Genomic DNA, 27,381 nt, shown 5'->3' with positions numbered 1-27,381 from the left:
TGAAGTACATTCTGGAGCTGCAGCTGTTAGGAGACCTCTGCTTAGGAAAATAATCTTACCTCAAAGGGATATCACTTTTGAAGATGGCTGTGGTTCAATTTGTAACTGGCTGGTTGTGAGGCAATAAATATAATCTGATAAATACTTTGTGAAAATGCAGCACTTCTTATGGAAATAAACAGGCTCTTGTTTGTCAGTTTGTGTGGGTTTGAGAGGTGCAGAATTAAATCTCTTAAATGAGATTTGTTTTGGGCTGTTGTGGTTTAAAACACTTAGCTTCATAACAAAACTTTGGAGGGCTGAGGAAAACTACCAGGTCTATAATCTTTCTTTGTAAGGGGAAAAAAACCCCACCTGATAAAAGCTCCCTGGAGACATTCTGTATAGAGTCCTTTGAGAGCTGTGGAGCAGAGTAATAAATAAAACAAGCAGTAATAGATCTGTGGTAGTCTCCATGGATGCAGTGCAGTTTTCAATACCTTTTGGTTAGCAACATCCCTCTGGGCCACATGTTCTTCTTGTTTTGTCTCTGTTGGTTTTGTTTCATGCAGAAGCTCGTTAAACATCACAGCTCTGACTGACACCCGGGTTCTCCATCCTGGATGTGACAAAGCTGATGCTAAGCAGTGGCAGTCTTGATGCTTCCTGTCATGCATTTCCTGTAATGATTGCCTACCTTTTTTTGAGATTACTAATTGGTTCTTTCAAATTGTGGTTAAGTTGAAATGAAAGTTGAGTGTTTTTCTGCTTAGATTGTCAGTCTATGGATGTAATATTTAAATGATAAGAAAGATAATAAATATCATGTAAACTTATAGTGCTCCTGCAGCTGGACATAAGACTTTCTGTTGACTTAGCATGTGTTTGTGGGTTTTGTTGTTGTTGGTATTAATTTTTAATAGCAGATAGTAGGAAGTTATTGGTTTTGACTCTTGGAACTTCACATAATACTGTGGTTTTAACTAGATCGTGATGTGTGTACACCACACATGGAAAAATGCTCTTCCAGTACACTTGGAACAGTTTGTATTCTAAATAGCAGGATTTGTCATGCTGAAAATTGATTTCTTGGAGTAGTTGAAGGCTTTTATCTAACATGAACCATCTGTATATATTTTAAAATCTTTTATTTAAATTTTTGTCCAAATGAACAAGACTCAGTTTTTATAGTGGCTTCATAAGTATTTTTGTGGAAGCTGCTTACATTCCCTAAGCAGTGTCTTGTAGGTCATTTTGAGAATCATTTAGGGTGTGTATTGAATCTTAAACAGCGTTAGAATCTTTTTGGTCAAGATACTACAGATATCCTTCTTTCTACTCTATTTCCAGTTTCCTCAGTATATTTGCAAATTGTCATATCAACACTTCTCAATGTGTGGTTTTGGTTGCCCTTATTCCCTTTGGGAGAGCTGGGGAAAGTGGAGAGGTGATTAGGATTGAATCTGTGCCTCTGGAGGTCGTGTTTGAGACAGGGAGCTCGCTCGTGTCTTGTCTTGTGGGCACAACCTGCAGAATACCCCTGGACTCCTTGCTGCAGAGGACAAACTTTGTGCTAATAATGTTTTGTGCTATGCTGTCCTCTTAACCCAAAAGGAGATCCATGCAGCAAGTTCATCACAGGTGTCGGAAAATCTTTTTTTTTCTAAAGAGTCTGAATAAAGTAATGGGTGGAATGCAGTCACCAAAATTCAGATTCAGTTCATACTTCTGAACTTCATCCCACTTGTCATTTTCACCTGGTGATGGCAGGTACTGTGCATGTATCCAGATTAGTCTGAAGCGCTTCAAGATTTGCCTGGGGAATTCCAAGCAGCACTGCTTTACTTTGCCTGACTCACAAATAATTTAGCATGCTCTCAGGTGATTTTTTGGCAAAGTAAATGGCAGCCTGATAAAAATTGGACTGGTAGTGTTATGTTGTTATAGCCTTCTAGAAGCTCTGTGAATATTAATATGTATCTAAAGCAGCAAGCAGTTTTTACAGTGATAGCTCATTCTAAATCACACAGAGACATGCTGCTACATTTGAATTTGTCATTTTAGGTCTAAGCAGAATCTTTGGGAATGCTGCCTGTGCACTTAGACTCTAGAAATCCTTTACAAAGGATGTTGTATACTTGATGGCCTTGTAACTAAAGTATCTATGAGCTTTCAAAATGATGTGGCAATGACACCAGAATAAATGTGTTTAAATATAGGTGGTGCCATTTTTTTTCATGATCTGTGTGCCCCAGAACATGGTTCTGAAATCACCTGGTTCATCTATTGGGAATCTATGGGCAGCTCTTCTGTGGAGTCTCTGTTCTCAGGACAGGATCACTGCGGTGCATTTCGAGTCTTCTAATTTTGCAAGTGAGTAGCAGGGCTCCTCAGATGTTCCCGGTAAGATTAAAAAACAAAGAGGAAGCTTTGGAGACTCTGATAGTATCCACATAACAAGTTGTGTTTGGAGCCATAGGCCAGAGTGGTTCTGATCCTGTTGCCTTTGTTAGACAAGCAGTCACTGATAGAACCTTTCAGTAGGTCCCTGTTGAGCTGCTCTTGTCCTGCTACAGGAAGATAGCAGGAAGTGTGGAAAATAAGCTTTGTGAGACCTCCTGCATGAGGTAGGAGTTGTATTGTTTCGATTTAGCTGTTCGGGATCATCCCTTTCATCTGCATGTTTCAGCCACTTCTGGTTTCATTGCATCAGGAGTTGAAGATAGTGGGTTCTGATAGCAGGCTTGGGGCTGGCAGCAGAAAGCAGAAAGGTCAAGATGGAAAAAAACAATTACGCAATTGCGAGTTTAATGCCACCGTTTAGTAGAATTTGAAAAGAAGAGGAATACCAGTCTCTGATGTAACTGGGGCAGATCTGAAACGGCTTTGCTGAGCTAAGTGGAAGATAGTACAAAGCTGATACCAACAGCCATGTTGTCTGGTTTGGCCAGTTAATGTAGTCTCATGATAGTTTAAAACTACTCAGTTTTAAACCCAGCTTGCCTTGGACGTTTTCCTCTCTTAGGGTAACCTGTGATTTGCTTCTCCTATGCTGATTGTTGGTGGCAAGTTTGTGACCCCAGTCTGAATGTATTTTGACTGCTTCTATCCTGGGATAGACTAATGACATGCAAACAATAACCCCCAAATATTACTGTTAAAAGCTTCAACAATCCAGGCTGATTATTTTAAGGATCTGCAAATCTATGTATGTTTGTAATATGCATCTGTTAATGGCAATTTCTGAACTGGTACCACGTTTTGCTTAAATGTTGCAAAATGTTACCATGTCTGTTGTCAAATTTGCCTCTCTTAAATGAGACTTCTATTCTAGCCAATATTTTGCAATATAGAACTATTTTTGTTTTGTCTTGATCTTTGTGCAGCTGCTTATGGTATGCTTTCATTTGGGAAATGTAAGTTATCTGTCTATGTAAAAATGCAAGATGCTAAGTTAATGTGCTTTGTTACAGCTAATTTGAACACAGTCTACAAGTCCTCCTTAAATTGAAAATGTTTTTATGAGGCTAAACTTGAGTCAGAGTTCTTGAAGCAGTCCATTCAGATTAATATCCTACTGTAAGAAATACTGTCTGAGAAGTGATGGATTTTTTTTTTTTTTTTTTTTTAAATATTGCCCCCTCTGGATGTAGACAAGTAGAGATTGACAGTATATCAAATGCCCTTTGAGGGCAGGCTTTTTATTTGTCTTTATCTTGATTTGGGGCTTAGTCAGTCATTTGGTTTGCCAGGAAGAATATGCTGAAAGGGAGAAATAACAGACGTGTCTGATACAAAAATAAGACTAGAAGTTTAGTTTTAGCATTTTTTTTTTCTTCCTGTGGCTTTCTCTACTTCCTTTATGTGCAGCTTGAGCTTCTTTCTGCAGTCTCAAAAGCAGAAATGTATTTTAGGTTATTTGTGCCTGGAGGGGTGGTGGTGAATTGCACAGGTTGCTTGAATTTGAAATGTTTTGCCTCTTGATGGCAACTGTGAGCCAGTTAAGGTGATGGTATGATTTCTTTTGCTGATCTCTTTATACAAGCCTGAACATATCTGAGAGGTTCAGTATTTACCCTCAGGAACAAAAAAAAAAAGTGAGGCCCTCAAGGTTGCTGCTCAAGACTTAAATGCTGTAGCACCCCAGTGTATTGTGTGTGTTCTATACATGAAGATCTGTCACAAATTGTCTTTAATACTCAGGTTTCCTTCCAGCGTTTCAGTGCAACTGAACATGACTAAGTGTGTATGATAACACTTCAGATAGGAAAAACAGTCAGGTGCCTTGATTTTTATCTTGGGACTGTGGTTCAAAAAAAGCAGTGTTCTTCCTCCCATCCAGTATGGAATCTTATTTCTGCAAGTTGGGTGAATCACAGAAAACCTAGCAGAACTGAAGTTTGATTTATTGGTGTTGGAGAGTCTGAAATCTGTTTTTAGTGTTGACTTAAGTGTTTTTTTTCCAACCAACTTGGATAGTAAAAAAGCATTTATAATACAAAGGTGAGGAACGGTAAAAAGACCTTGTTTCTTAGGATATACATGACATTTTGAAGTTTTAGGCAAGTCTAAAACTACGAATTGATTCTGAGTCTTCCTATTTCTAGTTCATAAAAGTATAATTTTAATACTTGTACTGAAGTATGTGGATTTCTTGCCTGCTTTTTGCCCAAGTGCTTCCCTTTATAATCTTAGATTAGTAATACCTTACTGAGTAAGCTACATACTGTGGATATGCGTCAGTTTGTGTTTTCTTTACAGATTAAATATTTGTGTAACTTTAATGAGCAGGTAAAATCATTTTATGGAAGCATTCAGGCTTTGAGCTCCATAAGCCCAGCTGCCTGTAAAGTTGAGCATTTTGTTGCTATTTGTTGTGGGTTTTTTGGTATTTTGTAGTAGATTGTGAATGTGCACATTTTGTCTTTGAAAAACTTTGTGACCATAATTTAAGTGTTTGAAAGAATTTATTTTGGAATTGGAGAGACATCTATCCCAAACCAGCATCTGTGGCCTAGTTAGTGGGTAGATGACTAACTGCTCTGGAAGGTTTTCTGGGTCAGTTTTCTCAGATACATAGTTGAATTGGTCTGAAGTGTAGTGTTGAACAAGAGTGAGAAAGATTTTATAGTCTGCTCCAAACCTAGAGATTTCGTAAAAATTCCCAGTGTACCCAAGCTATAAATGGTTTCTGCTTGATACACGTGTACTGTAAAAAATCTGTTGTTTGTTGGCCTCTGGGAGAAGGCATCCTTAGATTTTAAACCATACGAGTGATAGGGTTATGAATTGGAAATGGGTTTGGAATACAGGAAAACTAACACTAGTGCAAACAGTGATTATGGTGAAGCACAGAAATGGTTCAGTTTTGTGAAGAAAGCTTAAGTAGCTTTAGATTAGGTTGGGCTAACCAAAGGAAGTAAGCCGGGATCAGCTGTGTTAAAGTAGCTGGCTGTACTTTCAACATCAGCAAAATAATTCCCAAAATTCTTTTGTGGAAGGCTCTGTTATTTACTATTACTGCAAATTGCTGGTTTGTGTTCTGAATTGGTGAGCTGAAGGTTTGCTTTGCTGCAGTTCTGCAGTGGTTTGACCTCTGTCAGAAAACAGTTGTGGCTTCTAATGTGGCAGCTTATAAGATAATAGCGAATTTCTGAAGTATGCTTGTGATGTGTGATTTTGCTGCTGTAGCATGTCCAAAACTCTGTATTGCTCAACTTCTGGTCTTGATAACTTTTTGCAACAAACCACATGGTTTGGGTAACTGTACAATTTAAAGGAGTGCAACTACCTTAAATAAAGAGCTGATAACTACCAGGTAATGACGCAACTGATAAGCGTTAACTAAGTCGGGGTGGATGACTGCAGTTAAAAAGCAGCAGGCTGTGAATGTAGGGATGTTTTAAGTATAATTTGTCACTTAAGAGGGGTATGAAATCTGAGGAAGTTGGCATTGGTATTTAGAATGGAAAGAATGAGTTGGTTGATGATGTAGAGCTATTTTCCACTTTCCCTTTGACTTCTGTCCTTATCTTCTCTGGCAATAATATTCAGGGAAATGGTGTCTTTTGTTTCTCTTGTTCCTGTGTGGGAATGGTAATTGTTCTTGCTTCTTACCTGTTCAGGAAATATCCTCATTCCTCCCCACTCCAGCAAAACAGTGTATCAGTCATTGCCAATGTAATTTTTTGTTTTATTTTCTAACCTTGGCCTTCCTGAATCCTCCTGTGGTCCCAGTATAAGCCATCTGGCAAAACAAGGATTTTATTTTCTCCCCCTTCCCCCTCTTCTTGCTTCTCCTCATTGGAATGAAGCAGATTTTGTTATCTGTGTCAGCTACCCTATGTAAAAATGAGAATGTTTAAAACCTGCATCTAAGCTTTGACTCCTGGAACTGCCTCATCCAAACTTAGATTTTCCAGCTGGTAAGTCAATCCTATCCATGGAAATGTGCTTACTGTTCTCTTGGGAATTTGCTTTATACTCTTGCCTTCTCCCTTCCCCCTTCCCAAGCCAAATTTCTTTCCAGGAAGGGAAAAAAATCCATAGACGAGATTGAGCTTCAGTTGAATAGGGTGTCTCATTTCAGATATACTTTCTGCAGCTACTCAAATGACCAAAACATAAGTGACAGCTGAGTTGTCTGTCATGGGTCAAGGGCAGTCCAGCTCAGCAGTTTCCCTTTCCTCTTCCCCAAGTTTTGTTTGGAAGCAGTAGTGATTTGCCATTTTATATAGTCATCCTTTTGTCATAAAGACCAGATGGAAATACATCAGTTATTTCATGTATAAATATTCAGTCCAACAGCTGTGAGTTTATCAGGAGTCACTGGGATCACAAGTTGGTGACCAAATTGTTTGTTTAGAGGACCATTACTCCAATTTGAAATAAAGATGTCCCATGAAAGTGTTAGAAATAGTCAAAGATCTAATTCGAGAAGAAAGAATGAAGGCGAACCATTTAATTTAAATAAAAAATCCTTTTTTTCAGACCAAGTTATAATTTTTTTCAAGAGTATTACAGAAGTCTTCCTAGGCTGATGAAAATGTTTCATCCACTGATCCTGCATTGTACTGACGCTGTTTCTAAAGTTGTTAAAGGATTGCTCTGAATTCTAAGTCTCCTTTCCTTTTCTAGTTTTACTAGGTAAGAAGATTTATCCAGAATATCACCCCTGTCTTTTGGCCAGTTGATAATCCTCAATCTATGTTTCAATACGTATTTCTGGCAGAAAAGCTGAGGTACCTGTGTGATTCTGGCTAGCAATGAATTGAGTGTAATGAAAGTTGTAATAAATCTGCTTGACACAGATTATTAAGGGGGTTAACATGATTTTGCAGGTTGCAGAGGGTTTTTTGTGCAAATAAGCCTATTTGTTCCAAGGATATTGAGAAAGGAGGGGTGGGGAAGTCTGCCAATGGCCATTGGCTATTTGGTTACAAAATGTCATGTGCTGCATGGGCTACTGAGCATAATGTGAAACAAAGTGCCATAAAAAAAATGTTGAGTGCTAAGTCCATGGCTGAGAAAACACTTTAATGGGAGAATGGGCATGGTCATTAACTTAAAATAGCTCCTCTGCAGAAAATTATTTTAAAGCAAGATTGTACTTCTTGACTAATGAAGACTGCAGTGCATGGGACTGAACCTGAATTAGAAAAGAAACAAAAATTTGCAGTAACTACAGACTATTCAAAACCATAAACAAATGAAGAAATTGAACGTGATTTAGTGAAACCACCTGTTTCTCAAACCTTGAGAGGAATTGTGCCTGTTGCTCTGAAAAGCCTTCTTGTTCAAAGGGGTAGCTAAGACATCTTTCATATCTATGCTTTTAGACAACAATAAATGCAATTGACCACACTGCTAGCTCCTAGTCTCTGCAGGGTTTCAAGAAATAACCCCTTGAAACAACCCACCAGAAAAAAAAACCCCAAAACATTGGTAGAGTTGCTGCATAGATTTCACTTTTGATTCCCAGTACATTATGTTTCAGAAATGGTTTCCAGCTGGAATTCACTAATGCAGTGCCTCTGCAATAGAAGCCCAATAGAATGCAGCCACTCTAGAACAAGTGATTGCAGCTCTACAGGTTTGGGGAGTCTAGTGGAAGTTAAAGAGGCTGAAGCTGTGCTGGAGTTTTTTAACGAGGATTTTGTGGCCTTTGAAGTTCATGCCTTCCTCAGTGGAAAACTCATCCTGTGTTTGAATCCATGCAGTTGGCCTAGATGCTGGGAATGGAGAGCATGCTTTCCTTTGACAGATTGCTGGTGTTTGTGGAGATACATACACTTCTTAAAAAGTGTGTGGACCTCTGCTTCAAAATCATGAGGGACTTCAGTTTTCCCTGTTCTCTGACTTTCTATTAAATAGCTTGTCTGGTATAGTTTATATTCTGATAAATGTTGGTGGTTTTTTCAGCTGTATATTGGCATGTGATCTCTTGCTTTGGTGACAGCAAAAGTCTCTCATTTGGAACCTCATGTGAGTGGTCATTTTGTAGTTGTGTGTCAGGTTTACAGTTTGAGAATCTGGGACTCATCAGTGTGTGCTCTCAGAAGCACCAAGTACAGCAGTTGGCCTGGCTGTGTTTTGTGGGGTTTGAACAGTTTGTTGCCCATACTGGGATAGCAAAATATCTTGAGCCTTGAATGATGACTTGTGTCAAGCAGAGATCAAGGGTCGTGGTGCTGTGCACTTTGGCACATCCTGGGACACATTCATCAAAGATAAGAGGGGTTGACTGTCTTATTGGGGAAACAGAGCTGAATTAATTTCCCTTTTTATCAGTTTAGTTTCACTTTATTGTAGGCATCTGTGGCTGTTGCCTTGTTAGATTTTTAGTTCTTCCTGAATGGTGGCGGTACAGTCACATGTCCCACATTAGCCCAGAGAATCCTATAGGACCGTGACTGGTGATGGTATAACTTGGGAACTCCAAATAATCACACTCTGGTTTTGATGGTTTTTTTTTTGTTTGTTTGTTTTCTATCCTTTTCCTGTTGAAATCCTTGTCATGATTTTTGTTTTCTTCTATGTTCCTAGCAATTCCTGCTGTAGCATCTGTGGAAAGAAAAAAAAGTTTGAACGAGAAATCTTGGTTTATCTGCTTTGTAACTATTTCTAATTCAGTGTCTTATTAGCACTAATGATGTTGTGTAAGTTAACTATAGGGAACCAGCTGATTATTCCATGACAAGTATGCTGGTTTCCCCGAAAAAAGGGATGCAGAATAAACTGAAGGACAGAAAAAGGCTTCCCAGTAGACTTGAGAGGCACTGCAGCCATTTTCCAGTTATTACTGATTTGGGCAACATTAGACTGTTGTGCCTTATGGGTTGTGGACATCAAGTGTGATTTTCTTTGATTCTGAGGGTCAAGGACATGTGAGATGTCCAGTCTCCTACCTTACTGTTTCATCTTTTCTTCTCCTAAGCAGTGAACTTGTCCCTCTGGATCACTCATGGATCCAGTCTGGATGTTGCAGCTGTGGAGCTTTGGATAGAAAAACACCTTTTGGAGTTACTAAAGAGTGGTTCAAAGCACAGAGCTTCACATGCTGTGTTTGGAGTGCTGGGCTTCAGAAGAGGCAAACTAAGTGCATCAGTAGTTTTCTGTTTTTACTCAGAAAAGGATCTGCAAGTGAAGCAATAGTTGCTGTTAGGTCTTTTCAGTAACTCGATTCTAGAAGTGTTAGAGGGATGAGCTCTCATGCTGAGTAACTGGAAATCCAAGCACCGGATGCAGTGAGGTGAAGCTGCCTGAGGGAAGTTGTTCTGGGGACTTCCTTGGGTGAAGTGATATGAGGAGATACCTTGCTTACTTTTGCAGCCCCTCTGTGTGTTGCTGTCAAAAATCCTGCTACAATTTAATATTTGAATGTTCAGTCTGATACTTGGTGATGCCTAAAACGTTGGTTAAAGTTATTGATAAGCTCCATATGACTGAATTTCTTTGCATTACCACCCATCATTTGGCATACAATGTGTCTGTTGATACTCACTTTTTTTATAAAAGTACGAAAAATAGTGTATTTGCCTTTCATGTTCATTCTGCAGTTTAGCTCTGTAATGATCTGTAATTTTACAAGCTTAGGAAGAAGTGTGTTGGTAATGCTCTATATTTACATAGTGGTCATCTGCTTTTAAATTCTTTATTGGTACACATGGGACTAATACATTAGGCAGCACCACTTCAGATTGAGTCCTGTCACAGGAGTCTGCTCTCAGTTGCCCAGCTGGTGTGTACCTTAACTACCTGGGCTGCATATTTTCAAGCCAAGTGTCCGTCTTGAGCTTAATTGTTTAAGAAGCTTCAGCCAAGCTGTTACCGGTGCTTTAGAGAAAAACACTTGCTTTATTGCATCCATTGGCACCTTAATATTTTGTACTTGAGAGCTGTGAAGCAGGGACCTAAAAGCGGTGTTGAGACAAGTGTGTTGTCTCTATGCTGAGGAAGTATTTCCACGAAGAATTTTGAGATCAAAAAACTTTAAAAGAGGTGACATTTTCTAGATTAGACTTACTTGGAAACTACCTTTTTTTTTAAACTTAGAAGATTTGATCCATGCTCTAGCCTGTGAAAAATCTGTGTCAGCATCTAAATGATGCCATATGAAGCAGTTTGTTGAACTTACTCAGTGTGTGTTGGCTTTGTTTCACACGTATATAATTACCTTTTGTACTGCATGTGCCAGTCAAACCCTCAGGATGGGAAATGCAGGGTACAAAGCTGTACAATGTAATTCAGTTCACTTGTTTGTGTTGCAACTGTTTAAGCTGGGAACTTTTAATATCCTTAGAAATGGCTTGCTTCATCATGTTGTGTGTTTCTCTGGAGAAATAGGAATTGAAGTTTTCAAGCAGAAAGTCTTTTGTGGAACAGCAGTGTCTCTATTTGTACTAGCAGCAGACTTTGCAGCTGTTAATCTCAGTAGTCAGATATGGAGAAGCAGCTTTGGTACCAATATGTTGTAATTTGTGTGAAGGAAGAATCTGTGAAAATACACTGTTCAAATGACTTTAGTTGTAGTAAATTCAGATCTTGAAAGGTGAATTTTGTAGTATTTTAAAAGCAAATGCCCTAGTGAAAATCTCTGCTTTCCCATTGGCTTTGAGAGAAAAGTGGTATAGAAAGAGTGGAATATATAACTTTGATTTTTACCAGATTTGATAAAAACAATTTTTAAAAATCCTTTTTTTTTTTTTGTCTAATGTATTCTAAAATATAGACTTTATGTATTTATAGTTAATTCTTTTAAATGCCTTTTGGATTTTTCACATTAAACTGTTCTCTTGATGTTCAGGGTTTAAGTAAAATGGCTACCAGCAAACAGTGTTGTTACACAGATGGCTGAGTTAGAGAAACGTTTGTGGTGTTATTTTTTCCTTTTTTTAAAATAGAAGTCATGATTGTACAGAAGGAGAGGAAGCTAAAAGTCCAAAGAAATGTATATAAATTAAACAACTGCAAAAAAAATATTAACAATCTGAACATAGCTGTAATCAGAGTAGTACTTGACTGCTTTTAGTTTTGTTTTAGTGTCTAGTGTCTAAAACATTGGATGGGAATTCCTTTTTAATTAGCTCAGAGCCTAGTCTGTGCTATGTCTAATGGTGTTTGTCTTTCCTGGGAAGTTAAAACTTGAAATCATATTCTGGAAGGAAGGAGTGGCAGGAGCTCATAATAGGAAAAGGCAGTTATCCCCTTTATTGCCTGAATATTTTTATCTTCAATTTTAAAAATGAAATTCTGAGTATAACTGATAATTCTAGTATGAAGCTACAATCTCATTTATGGTCTTAAGACTTCACTGTGTTCTTACAACACCATCCCATTCCACTGCCTGTCTTGGAAAAGCATCCTGTTTCCACAAGCCTGATCACTGCCAGTAGATGTCTTGTGAAATCCTTATTTAGGCACAAGCATACTGAAGTCGTTGAGATAAGAAGAGTTCATAGTTTCAACATAAATTTCAGTTTCCACCTCACATACTCACATGTGTGACTAATTCTGAAACGGAGTCATTTGCACTGAGTCAGCAGTTCAGTATGGGGAATGTTGAAGCTATCTCGGTTTGGTCTGTGCTGAGCATGAATTTGCTCTGTAGACAGAGCCAAATCAAATGGCTGTGGGAACCTTCACCAGAAGGTGCTTAGAGTATGGGGCAGGTCTCTCTGAGAGAGTGTGCTTTGAAATAGGAAGTTACAAGAAAGATCTGTGAGAGCCAATGTGTGTTGGAAGCATAGAGGTGAAAATTGCATCAAAACCCTCTGAGCCTCTGTAGGCAGAGTGCTCAGGGCAAGAGCAGGCGAGGGGGAGAAGTGCAGTTCTTTGTTTGCAGTGCAGTCTGGATTTTATTACTTGCAGAGTGAAATCACAAGGGGGACTGCCTGCTTCTGATGGACAGATATGTTGCAACTCATTCTGAAGATGCCTGTTCATAAATTTTTCAGCCTGCTAACAGCTTTGAAGATAGGGCTGTAATGCTGAGACTGTGATTCATCTATCCAGCTCCTGCTTATTGGATGGTCTGTTGATTTTGTCCCTCTTTCACAATTCTAGGCTGTTAAGTATTGAAGCTGGTGCTGTTAGTTATAAATTTTGAGTTTTAACACTTGCTGCTCTGTACTGTAATATTATTTGCTGGCTACTGAAGCCTCTTTCCAATAATTCTGAGATGCTGCAACAGCAGGTGCTTTTACTTGGCCCTCATTTTTAGTAAGCAATTAGAGAACAAGGATTAAAGTCCTTGTCTTCCCTCTGTTTCCTTTGAAATAATTCAGTTTAAATGGCCCAAACTAAGAAGCAAGATATAAACAAAAACCCTGTGGTAATAGGAAGAAAACTTAAAAGTGTTCTTAAGTTTTGAGGATTTTAAAACTACTTAATGACACTTCCACCTTTCAATCCCCTACGAAAAGAGGTCTTAGAATTGAGCTCTCAAGAGATTTTCACACAGCTGTCCCTCCAAAGAGCTGAGATCTGTGTTTGGATTGTAGCCATTCTGTGGAAAAATGATTTTATGTTGTAGTGATAGGGTCTTAAGGAGGAAAGAATTACAAAGCTACCCTTAAAAGGAATTTGTGAGGTTTTCATCAGTATCTCTAATAATAGGCATTCAAGCATTATAGTTTTTATTGGAAAGTTTGTTTTGGCATTAGGATTGTTTTTGAGTTAATTGAAGAAAATATTGGAATAGTAACAGAACTGCAAATGAATTAGTTCTCAGGTGCTTTCAGACTGCTGTTTATGTGTCCTGTCTCTATTCATATCCTGCTCATTGGACAGGAGGCTCTTATTCTGAAAATGAATATGGCTGCTCTGTTAGACATCTGTTCAGAGATCTATCTGTGTCCTGTCTCTGCCTGTGAAAAGCAGGCTTGTGTGGCCTTTGTTATCTCAAGACTGGGGAAAGATAATTCTTTACTGACTCTTTCTAGCAAGAGCAAGCCTGTGTACTTGGCTAAAGTACTATTCAGTGGATTTCAGGCTAAAACCAGATCCAAGTGTCTGTTAGCTTTATGATACTGTCTTTAGCTTAATTAAAATGGTTTTACTGGGATGTTGTTTGGGGTTGTGTAGCAGTGCAAAGAATTTAAATTAAACAGAAATACGGAACATCTCAAATCCACTCACCCACTCTTATCCCCACAGAAATGTAGTTGTTGCCAGTGATGCAAAGGATGCAGTACCAGAACAGCTTTTCTGACGAACTGCTTTCCTTTGAATTTCAGCTTCCATAGCTTTTTGTGTGTGGATGCTTGCTGAACACATTGTGTGTTTCAGACAGAAAACACAGACAGAGCCAATTTGCTAAGAACATTTTAAGATACCTTTTAAAAAGTATCTCATTAAAAGATACTTTTATGTGTAAGGGAACTTGTTCAGTGTTAAACATGATAACTAGTTAGTAGTTTTTGTATATGATGCACAGAATATCAGCTATTTCACTGTGAATATATTATTTGAGTATTTTAAATGCTTTTGTGATTTTTTTTTTTTAATAAAGCCCTTTAGTTCACAACTAAGGTGAATTTTGAACTGCATATAGAATTCTTCAGTGGGACAAAGTAGGAGGTAAATTGAAAACCAAGAAGCCTGTTTACAGGTTGTGATGACCCATTTAAGGCAGGCCCCTTGGACCATGACATGCACAGGCATTATAGTTTGTCTTCAAGAAATTCCTTCCAGTGTTCCTGTGCAAACAATTGAAATGAAGTGGCACCAGACCAAGGACAGACAGTATGTGACTAAAGCACAATGTAATGAGAAACAGACTTTTTGGATAAGCTCTAGCAGCTTGAATAGCTGATTCATAGATAATGTGTTGAGTATCTGAGGCCTTCTAGGTCATGGCTGGTCTTCTGGCAGTGCAGGATATTCCCAGTAGTATTCTTTGGAAAAAAAACCCTTGGATTAATACAGGATAGCCTTGCCAGTGGGAATACTACATATGTAGTTCCCAAATTCCAAGGGAAAAGAAGTCTTAACTGTTCATCTTAAACTTCCTCTAGTGCTTTTTCCTAGCTGTGTGTTTTGTCTCCCTTTGGGGATTACTCTCGTGGTACTTTCATCTCACCTGTTTGACAACACTGAATTTTTAGTTGTCAATGGCTTTTCTTGCAGGTCAATCCAACACTTAAAGGGTTTGTGTAGATTTGTTTTTCTCCCTTTCATCCTCTTTAAAAATAGTACTTCTGTGTTCAAGTTGTGCATTTAGAATACAGCAAAACCCTGGCTGTTGTTATGTATTGTATGTGTTGCATTAGATAAAGGGAGCTGAGTGGTCCCTCACCTGCATTTCAATTACACCTTATTTTGTCTTGTATTTTGATATATTTTAAAATTGTTCAGGATTGAATTGCAAAGCCCATCTGGATGTAGAGTATGCTTCATCATGCCAGTTTTCTTAGTTGTTCATCCTACCACTTGTCCACTATTAAAAATTTGAGTGTTTTCTCCTGACTCAACTATGCTCAAATTCCTTGCTCTATGAAAGATAATATGCATATTTTAAAATTGATGTATTAATAATTTAAAATATTACTGGTTCATTTGGTACTGTCTGAAATATTTGTGACTTTGTGAGTAACTTTTTAGATGCAGGTCATGTATGGTGTTGGCCAAGAAAGATGTACACAATGTGCTGGTGGAATAAGTGTCTCTGATGTATATGGTATTATTGTGAAAGTCTATAGTAGACATGCAAGTGATGCAAGAAACTGGTGTCATAAGTCAACCTTTTGGGTAAGCATTAATTAATGCTTCCCTTTATGAGAACCCTCAGGTGAAGATGGGCATTCTGTAGATCACAGGAAACTTTTATACCAGATAGGCTTAAAATTTTTTGAAAGTGCTTCTCCAATGTGTTTTAGGACTTTCATTTTTGTGAAATGCTAGCACTAATACTGGTATTCATGGAAAGTATTTGAGTCCTCATCTAGAACATACATTGTGGTCACCCCTTAAAACTCATTGTTTCTGGATCTCTTTAGTCTTTCCTTACAGGAGATCCCTTTTTGATTTCTTTTGTCTTGCAAGAACATGCAGAACACCTGGCAATTATTTGCAGTTTTTTCATGGATCCCTAAAGGATCTCTGAATGAAAGATCTGTCTCTAAATGAGAGATATCTGGCATGGAGTTATCTAGTGATTGTTGTAAGGATTTTCTCTTGGCTGCAAGTACTTGGCCTACACTTCATATGTCATCCTGTCAAAACTTATAGTAATCCACTGTTTTGTAAATTAAATGAAGTACTTTTTTTGGATGTGTTTGCAGGAAAAGGAGGGAAGCTGGGAAGAGTAACTCCTGGAGGGTAACCAGGCTGCAAACACAATGTGTGTACCAGTGTTGAAGCCAATGTGTGCTGTAGACTGGTGTGAGTTTACTTTATAACTGGAGGAGTGTGGGGGGCAGGGAAGGCTGATCTGATACTTGTCTCTAAGCTTTATGCTGAGATTTTTGCAAGGGAGCTGCTGAGAGGCACAAGAACATTCCTAGTTCTTCTGAACCCTTACTGTGCTCATTAATAGTCAATCCTTGCAGTCATCTTGAAACTCGTGTGTGTTTTCCAGCCAACAGATTGATGCAACTTTGCAGCATGCTGAAAAGTGGCTGTAGCTGCCTTTTCCTGTTTGCCATTAGCTTTGTGAAGACTGTGAGATGAAGAATTATAATATGTGTTTGATTTTTCTAAATCGGTTTGCCTTTAACAGAATCAGTTGAGGCTTTACCCTAATGTTCTAGACATGCAGCTACTCGTAAAAGGACTCTGAGCCACACAGAAGTACGTGAAACAAAAAAACTACAATTGCACTTGTAATGCATTGAATGAATAAATCTGTGAGGTCACCAGAATGCATTGTGGAGAAGGCTTTTTTCCTGAAGTATTGTCACCCCTGAGTGCAGAACTGGGTTTTCATAGTAAAATAAAATGGAGGTGATTGGATGTACCTTCCCTCTCACTGACAAAACCATCAGTTCACTGCAAAATGGGAACTGATGGGCTCTTCAAAACTTTTAATGAGGCATCTGAGCCAAGTGACAAGATGGTCCAGCTGGTTAATAGCTCATCAAGAATTCAGTTCAGCCAACACTTCAATTCTCTAATAAGCTGTATGTAATAAACATAAGCCTTTTTGAGGACTGCTATCAGAAAGCAAACTTATCCATTTATCTTGCATGGATCAAATAACAATTTAAAAGTGAAAATAAATAGATGAGCTCTCTGTTCTTTTACTGATTATTTTTGTATAGCCCAGCATTTTGTAAAGGGATTTTTTTCAAGGGATTGCTGTCCCTTAATGTTAAGCCTCTCAGGATGGATAAATTGAATAAAACTTTCAGCCATCTTTTTTTTTTTCTCCCTGTGACTTCCACGTAAGGAAACACAAATGCTGCCTAGAGCAACCCTAGAATAGAAATGACTGAAGCCTAAACAGTTGCTTGCCATTCTTAGTCCAGATTTCTGATGACCTGGAAGATTCCAGAGGAGGTCATGTCTAAGCTTTAGGTTTCATATCTACTGTTTAAATTCTTTTGCTTGCTGGTTTTGTGGGGAGCAAAGGAAAATATGTAATTGATTTGGTCAAGTATGAGTATGGTATTTAATGTAATCTGATTAGATGATGTACAGCTCAGCCATTGTTTTCTTTGGAAGGGGCATTTGGTTCAGACTTGAGTTCAGGCTACTTGCTTTGCCCATGGATGTTGCTGCTGATGTGAAGGCCTGGGGAGAGGAGTAGTACAGATGTGTATTAATCTGTATAGTCACACATAACACAGCTCTGGAAAGCAAGCATCCAAGAGAGACTGTTTGTACAGATTATTAATGCTTCTTAAAACTTGAGTGATGACATAAAAGTCTATGCTGGCTGAATTTTTTGGAAGCTGTGTGCTTGCACCTCTCTCTCTGGTGAGCACTGGCCATGAGCCTTCCCTCTAATGTTGCAAACGGTATCCAAATGCAATATCCCAGCAGCGTGGTCACCTTTGGCATTGCTGAAAACAAAAATTCCCACACTGCTACTGTAACAAAAGACCAACTTTGTTATCAAGAAGTGTACTTTGAAGACTCTCGTGACCTTATATAAAGAAGAGACATTGTCATCACTGTTAGTGTTTTTGTGCTCTCGTGTTCGTGATGGAGGTTGTATTTGCAACGATGCCAGAACTTGGTGCAAGCAGGCAGAGATGTCAGTTCTGATACCTTTTGTGTCACTAGGAGACTCTCACTGAGGATGTCCCTTCAAGTGTAGGTTAAAAGTCCATGACATTACTGCCACCAGGTGTCTTAGATGCTGCTACTGCTACTGTTGGCACAGGAGCTACTGCAGATGTAAAAGCAGGAAAGTGAGCACATCAGAGGAACAGAATTCTTGGTTTTCTGCCCCCTCACCCTGTGGTGGTGAGTCACAGCTTCATTAAACAGAGACAATCACAGGATAAAATGGGGAGTGGTGCTGGAATCTCTTGGTCACATACGTGGGCTGTAGTTTGCAGATATTTCCCCTTCAGTGTTGAGACAAAGATGAATTTCTTATTTGCTCAAGTACAAATTCTTTCAGGATATGTATAATTGACTTAGACTAAATGGTGACTGATGAAGATTTCTGTCGTCCTTTTGTTTGATCATTTAGAGTTTCATTTCCCTCCTTTCCTTCCTCCCACCATCAGTTATCTGTCAGGTTATGTATAATTTGTTTCTTAATTTCTAACATTTGAGCAGCATAAGTAGTGTGCATTTGCTGCATCATTTAACTGCAGCAATTCTAAGAGAGAGGACAAGAAGCACTTGTATTTTCTGTGTTTTTAACAAATTAACTTCATCTTCCAATGAATTTTCTATTTAGCTACTATTGTAGTGCATTGAAATGCCAGAAATTAAAACACAGAAGAAAATGATCAAATCAATTACCCATTTTCCTTTGCCCTCCACATAACCAGCAGTGAAAAATTTTGAAGGCAGGTGCTTTTTACCAGGAAACTGAAAGTAATGGGAATAATCCTTCAGTGTTTCACTTAGGTTGACTACTTGTGTACTTTCCTGAAACCTAAAGAGTTTTTAAGTACTTTGTGTAAGGGGAAGCCTACAGCAAATATTTACTCTTGATCAGGAACCTTAAAACGTGTAACTGTTTCAAGCCTATTCTTTTCTGCTGTGCTAGATATGTGTTTTATACTTCAGTATTATCTTTCTTAAGGTTATTTGCATGCTCCATGAAGATTGTCTGTAGCTTATATAAAATTGATTCTTTCTGTGGAGACTGCCAAGGAGCAATGTGAAATCATTCTTTCAGTAAGTAATCATTCACTTGGCCTTGCATTGCCTTTTGCTACCTGTCAGAAGCTTTGTCTTTTTTCTTTAAACTACGATGAGCAGGGAAGTGACTGGAAAGTTCTGGGCCTCTCACTATGAGGAGAACATTAAGGTGCTAGAGCATGTCAAATGAAAAGCAGCAAGGCTGGCAATGGGTCCAGAGCAGAGGCTCTGTGAGGAGTGGCTGGGGGAGCTGGTGTTTTTTAGCCTGCATACATACTTTTGGAACAGCAGCTGTTCAGCTCTATTTAATCAGTGTTTTTGTGTTCAGTGGTTTGTAGAAAGTAGAGTGATGGAATTTAATAAATTTGTCTGTTGCTGTACACGGATGCATTTTGAACAGTCTCTTTCCCCTTCCTTTTATCTCTCTCCTAGTCTTTAATGCTGGAAAGTATTAAGTGTTTTATGTGCTGACACAGAAGAGTAGATGCAATGCTTGTGTACTGAGACTTCCATTTCTAGGCACCAACTATGTAATGCTGGATGATTTTTAAGCTCAGTGGATTCTTTGTTGATATTTTGTTAATCTAGCTCAATGGTCACTGTGCTCTTTTTTTCCCCTTAACTGCTAGATTTTTTCAGGATGAGAACACTGCAGCCCACAAAGCCTCAGTTCCATTAACAGTGCCGAATATCAGAGCACAGTCTTGCTAGCTTCTCCTCTGATGACCCCTCATTAACCTTGCTTAAAGGCTTGCAAAGCCTTTCTCATATGCTGCAGAAATGCACACAGAAGAACATTTGTCTGTTCTGTATGCTACTTCTTCTTCCAAATAATAGGCTGGGAGCTGCAATATCTTCACTCAGATTTTCAGACATTTGAATGTGTGATAACATGCTGCTCAGTGTAACCTCAGCAAAGAGAGATAATTTACCTTGGTTGTGATTCAGACTATCTATAATTCAACAGCACTTTGAAGTCTCTCATGGCTGTACATTTATAGATCACATCACTTGAAGACAGTTCATTGCTGCTAACTTTTCTAGTGCATGTCTGGGTGAAAACTACATACTGTTGCTGTAGTCTAGTTAACCCTCCCTGCAAAACAACCCAGTTACTCTCCCTGCACTGTAGCTGTGTATCATTTCTGGGTCTGGTGGTATGATATGCAGGAAGCTGGTAAAACCTGTCTTTAGTATATGAAGTGTTCAGTCTATCTCTGTTTCCTCTTTACTACTTATCTTCCTTATGTTGTGGAAGATGGAAGAGCTCTAAATTGGTTAGCAGCTCATCCACTGAGCGTTTTTTTGTTTTTTTGTTTTTTTTTTAAATCAAACCCCAAACAGTTTAAATTTGACCTATATTGCTTATAAGTCTACTTACTTGTAGTTGGAGATCAAGGGAAGTTTTGTGAGTCTGGTTTGTTCTGTTGTGCACAAAGGTTCTCTGGCACTTCAGCGATGTAAATTGTACTTGATGTTAAGGAAGTGAAAAACACCTTGGAGGATGTGTAGCAGGAATTGGCAGATATAGTTCCTTCCATGTAGAGTATTTCTCTTGGTAGCCTCTTGCTTGGTATCCTGCAGTATGTGTTTGAGGGTGAGGTGCACTGTGCACCACTGCAAAACTGTCCCTTTAATGCTGGTTGAATTGTCCCAGACTTTAGTCTGAGTAGATAGTAAGTCTTGGCTGAAACAAATCACCAGAGGAATACAGGCATTTTTGCTGATGAGCTTTGTTTTTTGTGGCTTGTTACAATAGCTGATCTTGATGGGGGACAGGAGTTATTTTGATTTTGGGTTTGTTTTTCATTTCTGTAAGTCATGTAGGTACAGGAGTAGAAAGAGGGTGGTAACAGTGCTGTGTGTAATTCGTGCTGCTGCACTAATTAAGGAAATCAGTGGAAGAATAAACCTGTACCTGGTTTATCATGAATCTCCAGTATCCCTATTTTACACTGAAAGATGTTCCTGACCAAAACAAATCTGATGGGAAGGACCTGGATAAATGGAAACAGCCAAGAAAAAGCTTATTGATTCGCTCTGAGCCGAACAATCATTTCATTTGCTTCTTGTCTCCTTTCAGGCCCCTGGCACTGCAGAACCACGAGTCACGTGCTGGGAAGCCTTGCTGTTTGTCCTGGCTTGTCAAAACAATTTAATGTAGGTGGAAAGGAATGAATGAAATGGACGGAGTAGGCTTGATGCATCTGTTTCAGTTTGTTCAGAGGGCAGCCCAGTGACTGGGATGTGACACTTAGGTCCTCCAGGGAAGCTATCAGTTTAGGAAGAACAATGGTGTCCATTTTATAAGGTAGTTAAATCCATTTTAGGAAGCAAGCTCTGCTATAGTTTGATAGCTTTGTGTATTTTTAAAAATATTTGGGCTATATCTGCTTAGCATGTGCCAGCTGAGCTACTACAAGAATGTGATTCGCTAACTTCTAGATTTAGGACTTTGTCTGCCTAAGGTTGCTTATGGTAAAAAAAGGTCAGGAAAGGAGAGAGTATGTCCATTTTTAAATTTTATTAATGGGAATTCCAAAATTATTTGGCCTTTGAAGGATAGGATATCAAGCTATTCTTAAAGTGCTGGCTTCTTTATAAAATTGTTCAAGTTTCCTGGGCTTATGGAAAACTGTATGTGAGTCTTTCTACTTTGTTTAGTTTCTGTTTAGTTTGATTTAAAAAATAAAATTTAAAAAATCAACAAAAACATTAAAATGTCTGAGTAATCAGTACTTGGTGAAACTGGAATGTTCATCTATGAAACTTATATTTCTGCTTTCAAATGAAAACAGCAAATACGTGTGGAAATGATCCATCTATGTACCTATTTAGACTGTGAGTTATAGGAAAAAGCCTGCAGGGGATAAAACTGCCTATCTGATTCACACTTAGAATAATTTAATCAAAAGAAGGGTATCTTTTGAGGGATAGGCTTTTGTAATCTAAAGATTACATCTTTAGAAGTGGAGATAGAGCTGAGGATCCTGCAATTTCTGCAGACTCCTGTTCAGAGGCCATGGTAGATTCTGAGCACTGCCCCCAGTAGCTGCCTTGTTGGGCAGACACATCTGGGCTTGAGAGTCTTCTGGAGTATGGTTATAACTGAGAATAGTGAAAACTGTTCCCTTCCCAAAGTCTTGCAAAACACTCTTAAATTTTCACTAAATGATGATGGCTTCTTTCTCTCTGCCACAGCTATGCTGTACAGCCACTTTCTGGATTCTGTGTGATGCCAAGATACTCTCATTCCCCTGCTTTTCCTGAACTATTTATACCTAACATGGCTGGTAACATCTCAGTCTCCCAAATTACGTATAGTGCTCTATTTTACTTGTTTATTTCAGTAGCTGCAGCTGCTTAAGTTGCATTTTTGTACAGAACAAGCATGAGGTGAAGTTGTCACTTTTGCCCATACTAACAGCTCAAAGGATGCCAACACGCATTTGGAATGGGCTCTGTTCTGGTATGTCTCTGTGTAGCCTGGGAGATCTTGCTGTCTAATATTTTTAATTACTCAGGTTTTGAAAGTGGACGTGTAATTTTAAATTGTATTTTGGCCTGCAGGCCGACATTTGTGAGTCGCATTAGAATGCAATTCATACAGCTAAAGCCAGTCATTGTGTATACAGACTTTGTTGGAATAATTATACAGGAGATCCAATATTTTCCTGAATGTTAGGGTTGTTAGGTCTGTGTATTGACAGTCTTCTGTAACCTAACATTGGTGTTCTTTTGGGAGAAGAATATAAAAACCTGTTAGGGATGAGGGTGTGGGCTGTGTGTCCAAGGAAATGAGAGTAGTAAAAGGTAGTATGCACTGCTGGGCTTAGGAAACAAGTGGCCTCTCTGTCTTTTTCTTCCAGCTCTGTTTAATGTTCCCTTTTGCTGCTGCAGTTATGTACTGAAGGGTGCAGGGTTTCCTTGGTTGCAAAAACATAGCTGTGTTCCTGGGTGAAAGTTTTTGGCCTGTGCTTTGTCCAAACTTGTCCCAGATCACTGGGGCACTGTGACTTTCAAAGCAGCGTTGTTTTACTTAGTCTACTGCACGGTCTTGGTGGGTTTTTAATGCCAGTACTGAAGTGTTGAGTGGCTGCTGAACGTCACAGCTGTATTTGCAGGAACATGATGCTGCCATGGATGTGACCAGAGAGAGAAATGAGTCCAAATGTGGGTGCCTCTTAGGAGTCTGTTCATTGATAAGAGTGATTAGCACTTGTTAGTTTCTATTTGGGGACAGCAGTACAGGGACAGGGAAAACTGAATAAAGCCCTTAAGGGAGATTGGGTTACGTGGTTTAAAATGAGAATGAAATGAAATACCCTTGACTTGATGTGACGTGTAGGTCTAAAACTGATTAACAGTGTTTGTGGTAGATAACTTGTTAGTATGCACACAATAAAGGAAATGTAATCCAAATGTGTATCTAAAATCTTGGGTTTGGACAAAAATGAATACAGGTGTTCATACTGACTATTTAAAAGCGATATAAAAGTAATTATTGCAGCCTTTTTTGTATAATGACCATATATAATAGCTGAACTATACAGCTAAATACAGTGGTTTTAAAAAGTGAATTATATGAGTTAAGTGCAGAGGCTGAGAACACTGCTTTATTTTCCTGTAAGAAAGTTGATATTGTGATTGTTGTTTGAAGCACTGTTGCTTAGAAGTGTGTGTTATGGTCAGCTGTACCTCTTGCAGCTCACTGCTTTTCTGTCTCACAGCAGTTTGAAGAAGTTAAGATTGAGGTTTGAAACAGAACTTGTGCTGCCCTGTTCATTATACTGAAAGGAAAACTATTAGATGGGTAAAACAGCTCAAATGGGAGTACTAATTACAAATTAAAACCCCTGCAACACCTAAGCAGACATGGATGATCAATTTTTGGGGTGTTTCTGCAAATGTTCTAGCAAAACTTGTGCAAGTACGCTTATGAAAGAACGGGAAGAGGTGACAATGCTGATTTCTGCAGAGTGAAGTAGTTGTAGGATTGAATTCTTTTTAAAGTCTGTAGATTAAATTAGTCATAGATAAGGATTTTGCATTTTTCTAAGAATTGTAAAGGTGAGTGACATTCATAGACGCCAATAGGAAACTGATCCCTGAGGTGTTTTCAAACATGTTTTCAGACTTTTACCTGGGGAAATTGTATACTTCTGAAAATTGGAGCTTCATCTGAAAAAGAAGTTTGCCCATGCCTGAAGAACTCTGTGAACCTTTTAGAAAAAGTTGATGATCTTAGTGAATGTAGGATGGTTTAGATATTTGTGGCTGAATTTATTGAGAAAACACATGACCTGTAAACAAAGGAAGAGGAATTACTGTCAGGAGGACAATGGGAGTATAAGTAAATCCTGCATAGTTTTACTGCCTCCTTTTGATGGAGAAGACAATGTGAAATCAAGTGACTTAAAATTATTGCTCACATCTGACAAATAGGTCTTTGGTTTTTGCTAAATAACTGTGAGAAACAATGCTTCTGAAATTCTTGGCTATAAGTATATCCTGAAATAGATAATGTTTTTTTAATGCAAACTGCATATTTGTGCCACTCAGTCAGTCTGACTGGTGTGAGCAGTGCATGTTGGTAAACTGAGAGCACTGCATGGCACAAGGGGATGTCTTGTCTTTGAGATGTGCTGCTGGGAGCCTTGGTGATAGCTGATAGCCAGCTGTTGGTAGGTAATCCAACAGGATTGTCCAGGAATGCTTTCTCATGTTCTGTCTCAGGCCAAAAGATTGCTTTCTGTCTCTACTGGGAGTCATGGTTTTGGTTTTGTTGACGTGAGATTTCAGGAAACTTGCTCAATCGTGAGGTTCTGCTTTTAATCAAAGAAAATCCAATTCATTCACTTGATGGCCTACAGCTACAGGAACATACTGTATGTTAACAGAGGTTTGATGCTTAACCCCCTCTATGGGTGGCTAATCCCATCTGTTACCAGGGGTCTGGATAGATGTCTAGGAGTAATGAAAGGTTATTGTTTTGTACAACATGAGAGGGAGATGAAATCAGATCATTGAAACCATTCTCAAACACTCAAGTGTTCAAGACATTACATCCCCTTTCCACCCCAAGTCAGGCAACAGCTAAATTTATTAAGAGTGAAGCAGGAGGAAGCAGAAAGAGGAGCTAATCTACAGACTTGCAGTTCTTAACGCTGAGAGCAATAGAATTATAAAGAACAACGTATTATAAAAAGACTTCAATAGAATGTGTTCAAAACAGAATATTTGAAGGTAATTGCAAACCAAATGGCATTTAAGAAACCTGATTCTTGTGTGTACCTGTTTTCAAGTTGCTGTCTCTCATTAAGAAAATAAAGCGAAACTTTCTGATGCACCTTTTCTTTTTCTTCATTAGGATCGGAAGCTGTCCAAGTCAGAGCGACAAAGATTTAAAGAGGAAGCCGGGATGCTGAAAGGGCTTCAGCATCCCAATATTGTCAGGTTCTATGATTCCTGGGAGTCTACAGTCAAAGGAAAAAAGTGTATTGTTCTTGTGACAGAACTCATGACGTCTGGAACATTAAAAACGTAAGTAAATTAGGACAAGTCCCAGCGTTTTCAATTTCGTTAGCACAACACCAGAGCACTAGAAATAGATGATATTTAGAGTAGACGTGAACAGAGCCCTTTTGCTGAGGGATGCCCTACTGCAGGAACATTATTATTTAAGAGGAGCATTACTAGCATTGCAGGTATGGTAAAACATCTTTTAACTTTATCAGTTCTTACATGTGATGTCCCAGTAAGCACATGCCCAAGACTTTTGGATTTTAAGAGCTCAGGAAAGCAGTACTCAGTTTTCAGTTCTCAGAATTGCTTTTTTTTTTTCTCCAGCTGCTTTCCATTTAGGATGAGCTAGTTGGTAAAGTTCAAAGCTCAAATTAATTCATCTCTCTTGGGAGGTTTTGGCTGTTACCATATACAAATAACATGTAAAAAGAAAAAAAAAATTCACCACCTATTGCGAGGGCCTCTATCGGTGTGGGGGGCTGGTGGGGGCTCCTGCATTCTGCCCTGGCTGGGATCATGGAGCTCCAGCCACCATCCCTCTGCTGGGAATAAAGCTGCCAGCTCTGGAATAAAGAGGCTCTGCATCCCTCACTTGGTTCAGTGCCTGTTTCACTCTTGGAGGGGCTTTCACACCCTACATGTGTAAAGCAGGCTGTGGGAGCTAGAAGCAGTTTGCCATCTCTTTGGTTGAAATAGCCTGTGAATGTGTTGTGATTTTTATTGTGCTTATTGATAGCTACAAATGTTCATTCTTAAGAAGAAAAATGGCTCATTGCAAGCCTGGGCTGCAGTTAACAGTGAAGTGTTTGTCTCTTGAAATAGTACTGGACAGTGAAGGCTACGACAACATTCTTTAGCCATATGTTCAGTGGAGACATTTCTCAGGTTTTTTAATGTATTTCAGATAAAATAATAGATTTGCTCCATGTGCTGTTTTCAGATAAGTAATAAGTTAATGGTCTTGCAGCCTTTAAATAAAGTTTACCTAATTTTCTACTAAATGTGTAGTGCTACATTTATTTTTTCCTCCCTTTTTACTCCTTTATTCCTCTCACAGATTTTAATATTTGGATTGACACCTTATGTCGTGTCACAAGCAAGATGATGAAGTAATAATGGATAATTATTAAGTAGGGTGATGGTAGGAAGAAATACCCAGATTTTCTGTCTGTGGGATTGTTTTGTACCTTGAAATAAGAAAGTCTTTTTATTTAATCCAGAAAAAAGTAATAGGCTCTTTAATTGAAGATCTTTTAAACTGTAGAGTTCTGGCTAGGATTTTTCCCCACTCTTGTATAGCTGGAGTTATAATTGTGACTTAGTTTATTTTAGTCCACTTCACTTGAGACTTGGCAGGTGAACTATATGACAGATGTCAGATGTGCCTTAATAAAGTGTTTCATGTGCTTATGGCATATTCCCAGATTTATACTGTACACTTGTGTTTGCATGTATTTGACTGTTACTTCCATATCTTTTTTTCAGTATGTTTACCTTAAGTGCTTTTGATAAAAGTGTTGCTCTTCTTAATACTTGAGACACAGACATTGTTGTCACTTGATGTAAAAAAGTGATCAGAATACAAGTGTGATGATATCTTAAAGGAAATTTTCTCTCATGTTTTTTTAGTAAGGATTCCTATAACTCCTTGATATTAGTGTAACTGTAATTACAGAAACTTAGACTGAAAACCTCCTGAGGTCTCTTCAAGCCCAAGTTATTCTATGAGAGTAGGAATAGTGAAAGCATACTGGCTAGTAGGCTTGTCTATTTTTGTGTATTTATATGTGCTTCCATTTTAAATTGTTTCCTGCATTAAGTGACCTGTGACTTAATTCAGGACAATGTTATGGAGCAACGACTGCCACACTGCACAGTGCTGGGTGATGGTTGGATCCAGGTCCTTCATCTGTGAGAAGCTGGCAGTGGACTAGCATATTTGTAACTAAGAATGTAATTAGGGATTCCAGATGCTGAACTGAAGTGCCCCTACCATGTGATCTTTGGAACAGGCTCAAGAGAGATGAATGAGGGTTATGTCAATAGCAAGAATTCAAGTGGTAGCTGATGGGATTCAGAACCTCCTTTCAGTTTGTCTCCTTCCTTGGCTTG

The 27,381-nt window shown here is 38.7% G+C and overlaps 1 protein-coding gene across 18 annotated transcripts in view; it reads left to right on the top strand.

The window, feature by feature from the left end:
• The window catches only part of WNK1 (WNK lysine deficient protein kinase 1), a 96,966-nt gene that overhangs the window by 6,322 nt on the left and 63,263 nt on the right, over positions 1 to 27,381 (top strand). For all 18 annotated transcript variants that reach the window (XR_015803636.1, XR_015803635.1, XR_015803634.1 and 15 more), the window contains exon 2: positions 25,115 to 25,287. Coding sequence is in view for 15 of the 18 variants with exons in the window: in XM_014869992.2 (XP_014725478.2) it covers positions 25,115 to 25,287 (173 nt within the window). In the remaining 3 variants the exon portion in view is untranslated. The remainder of the gene's footprint in view (positions 1 to 25,114; positions 25,288 to 27,381) is intronic.

This window comes from Sturnus vulgaris, chromosome 5, assembly GCF_052056855.1.
Source record: "Sturnus vulgaris isolate bStuVul1 chromosome 5, bStuVul1.hap1, whole genome shotgun sequence".
Taxonomy (NCBI): Eukaryota; Metazoa; Chordata; class Aves; order Passeriformes; family Sturnidae; genus Sturnus; species Sturnus vulgaris.
This window is presented reverse-complemented; position numbering and strand designations above follow the sequence as displayed.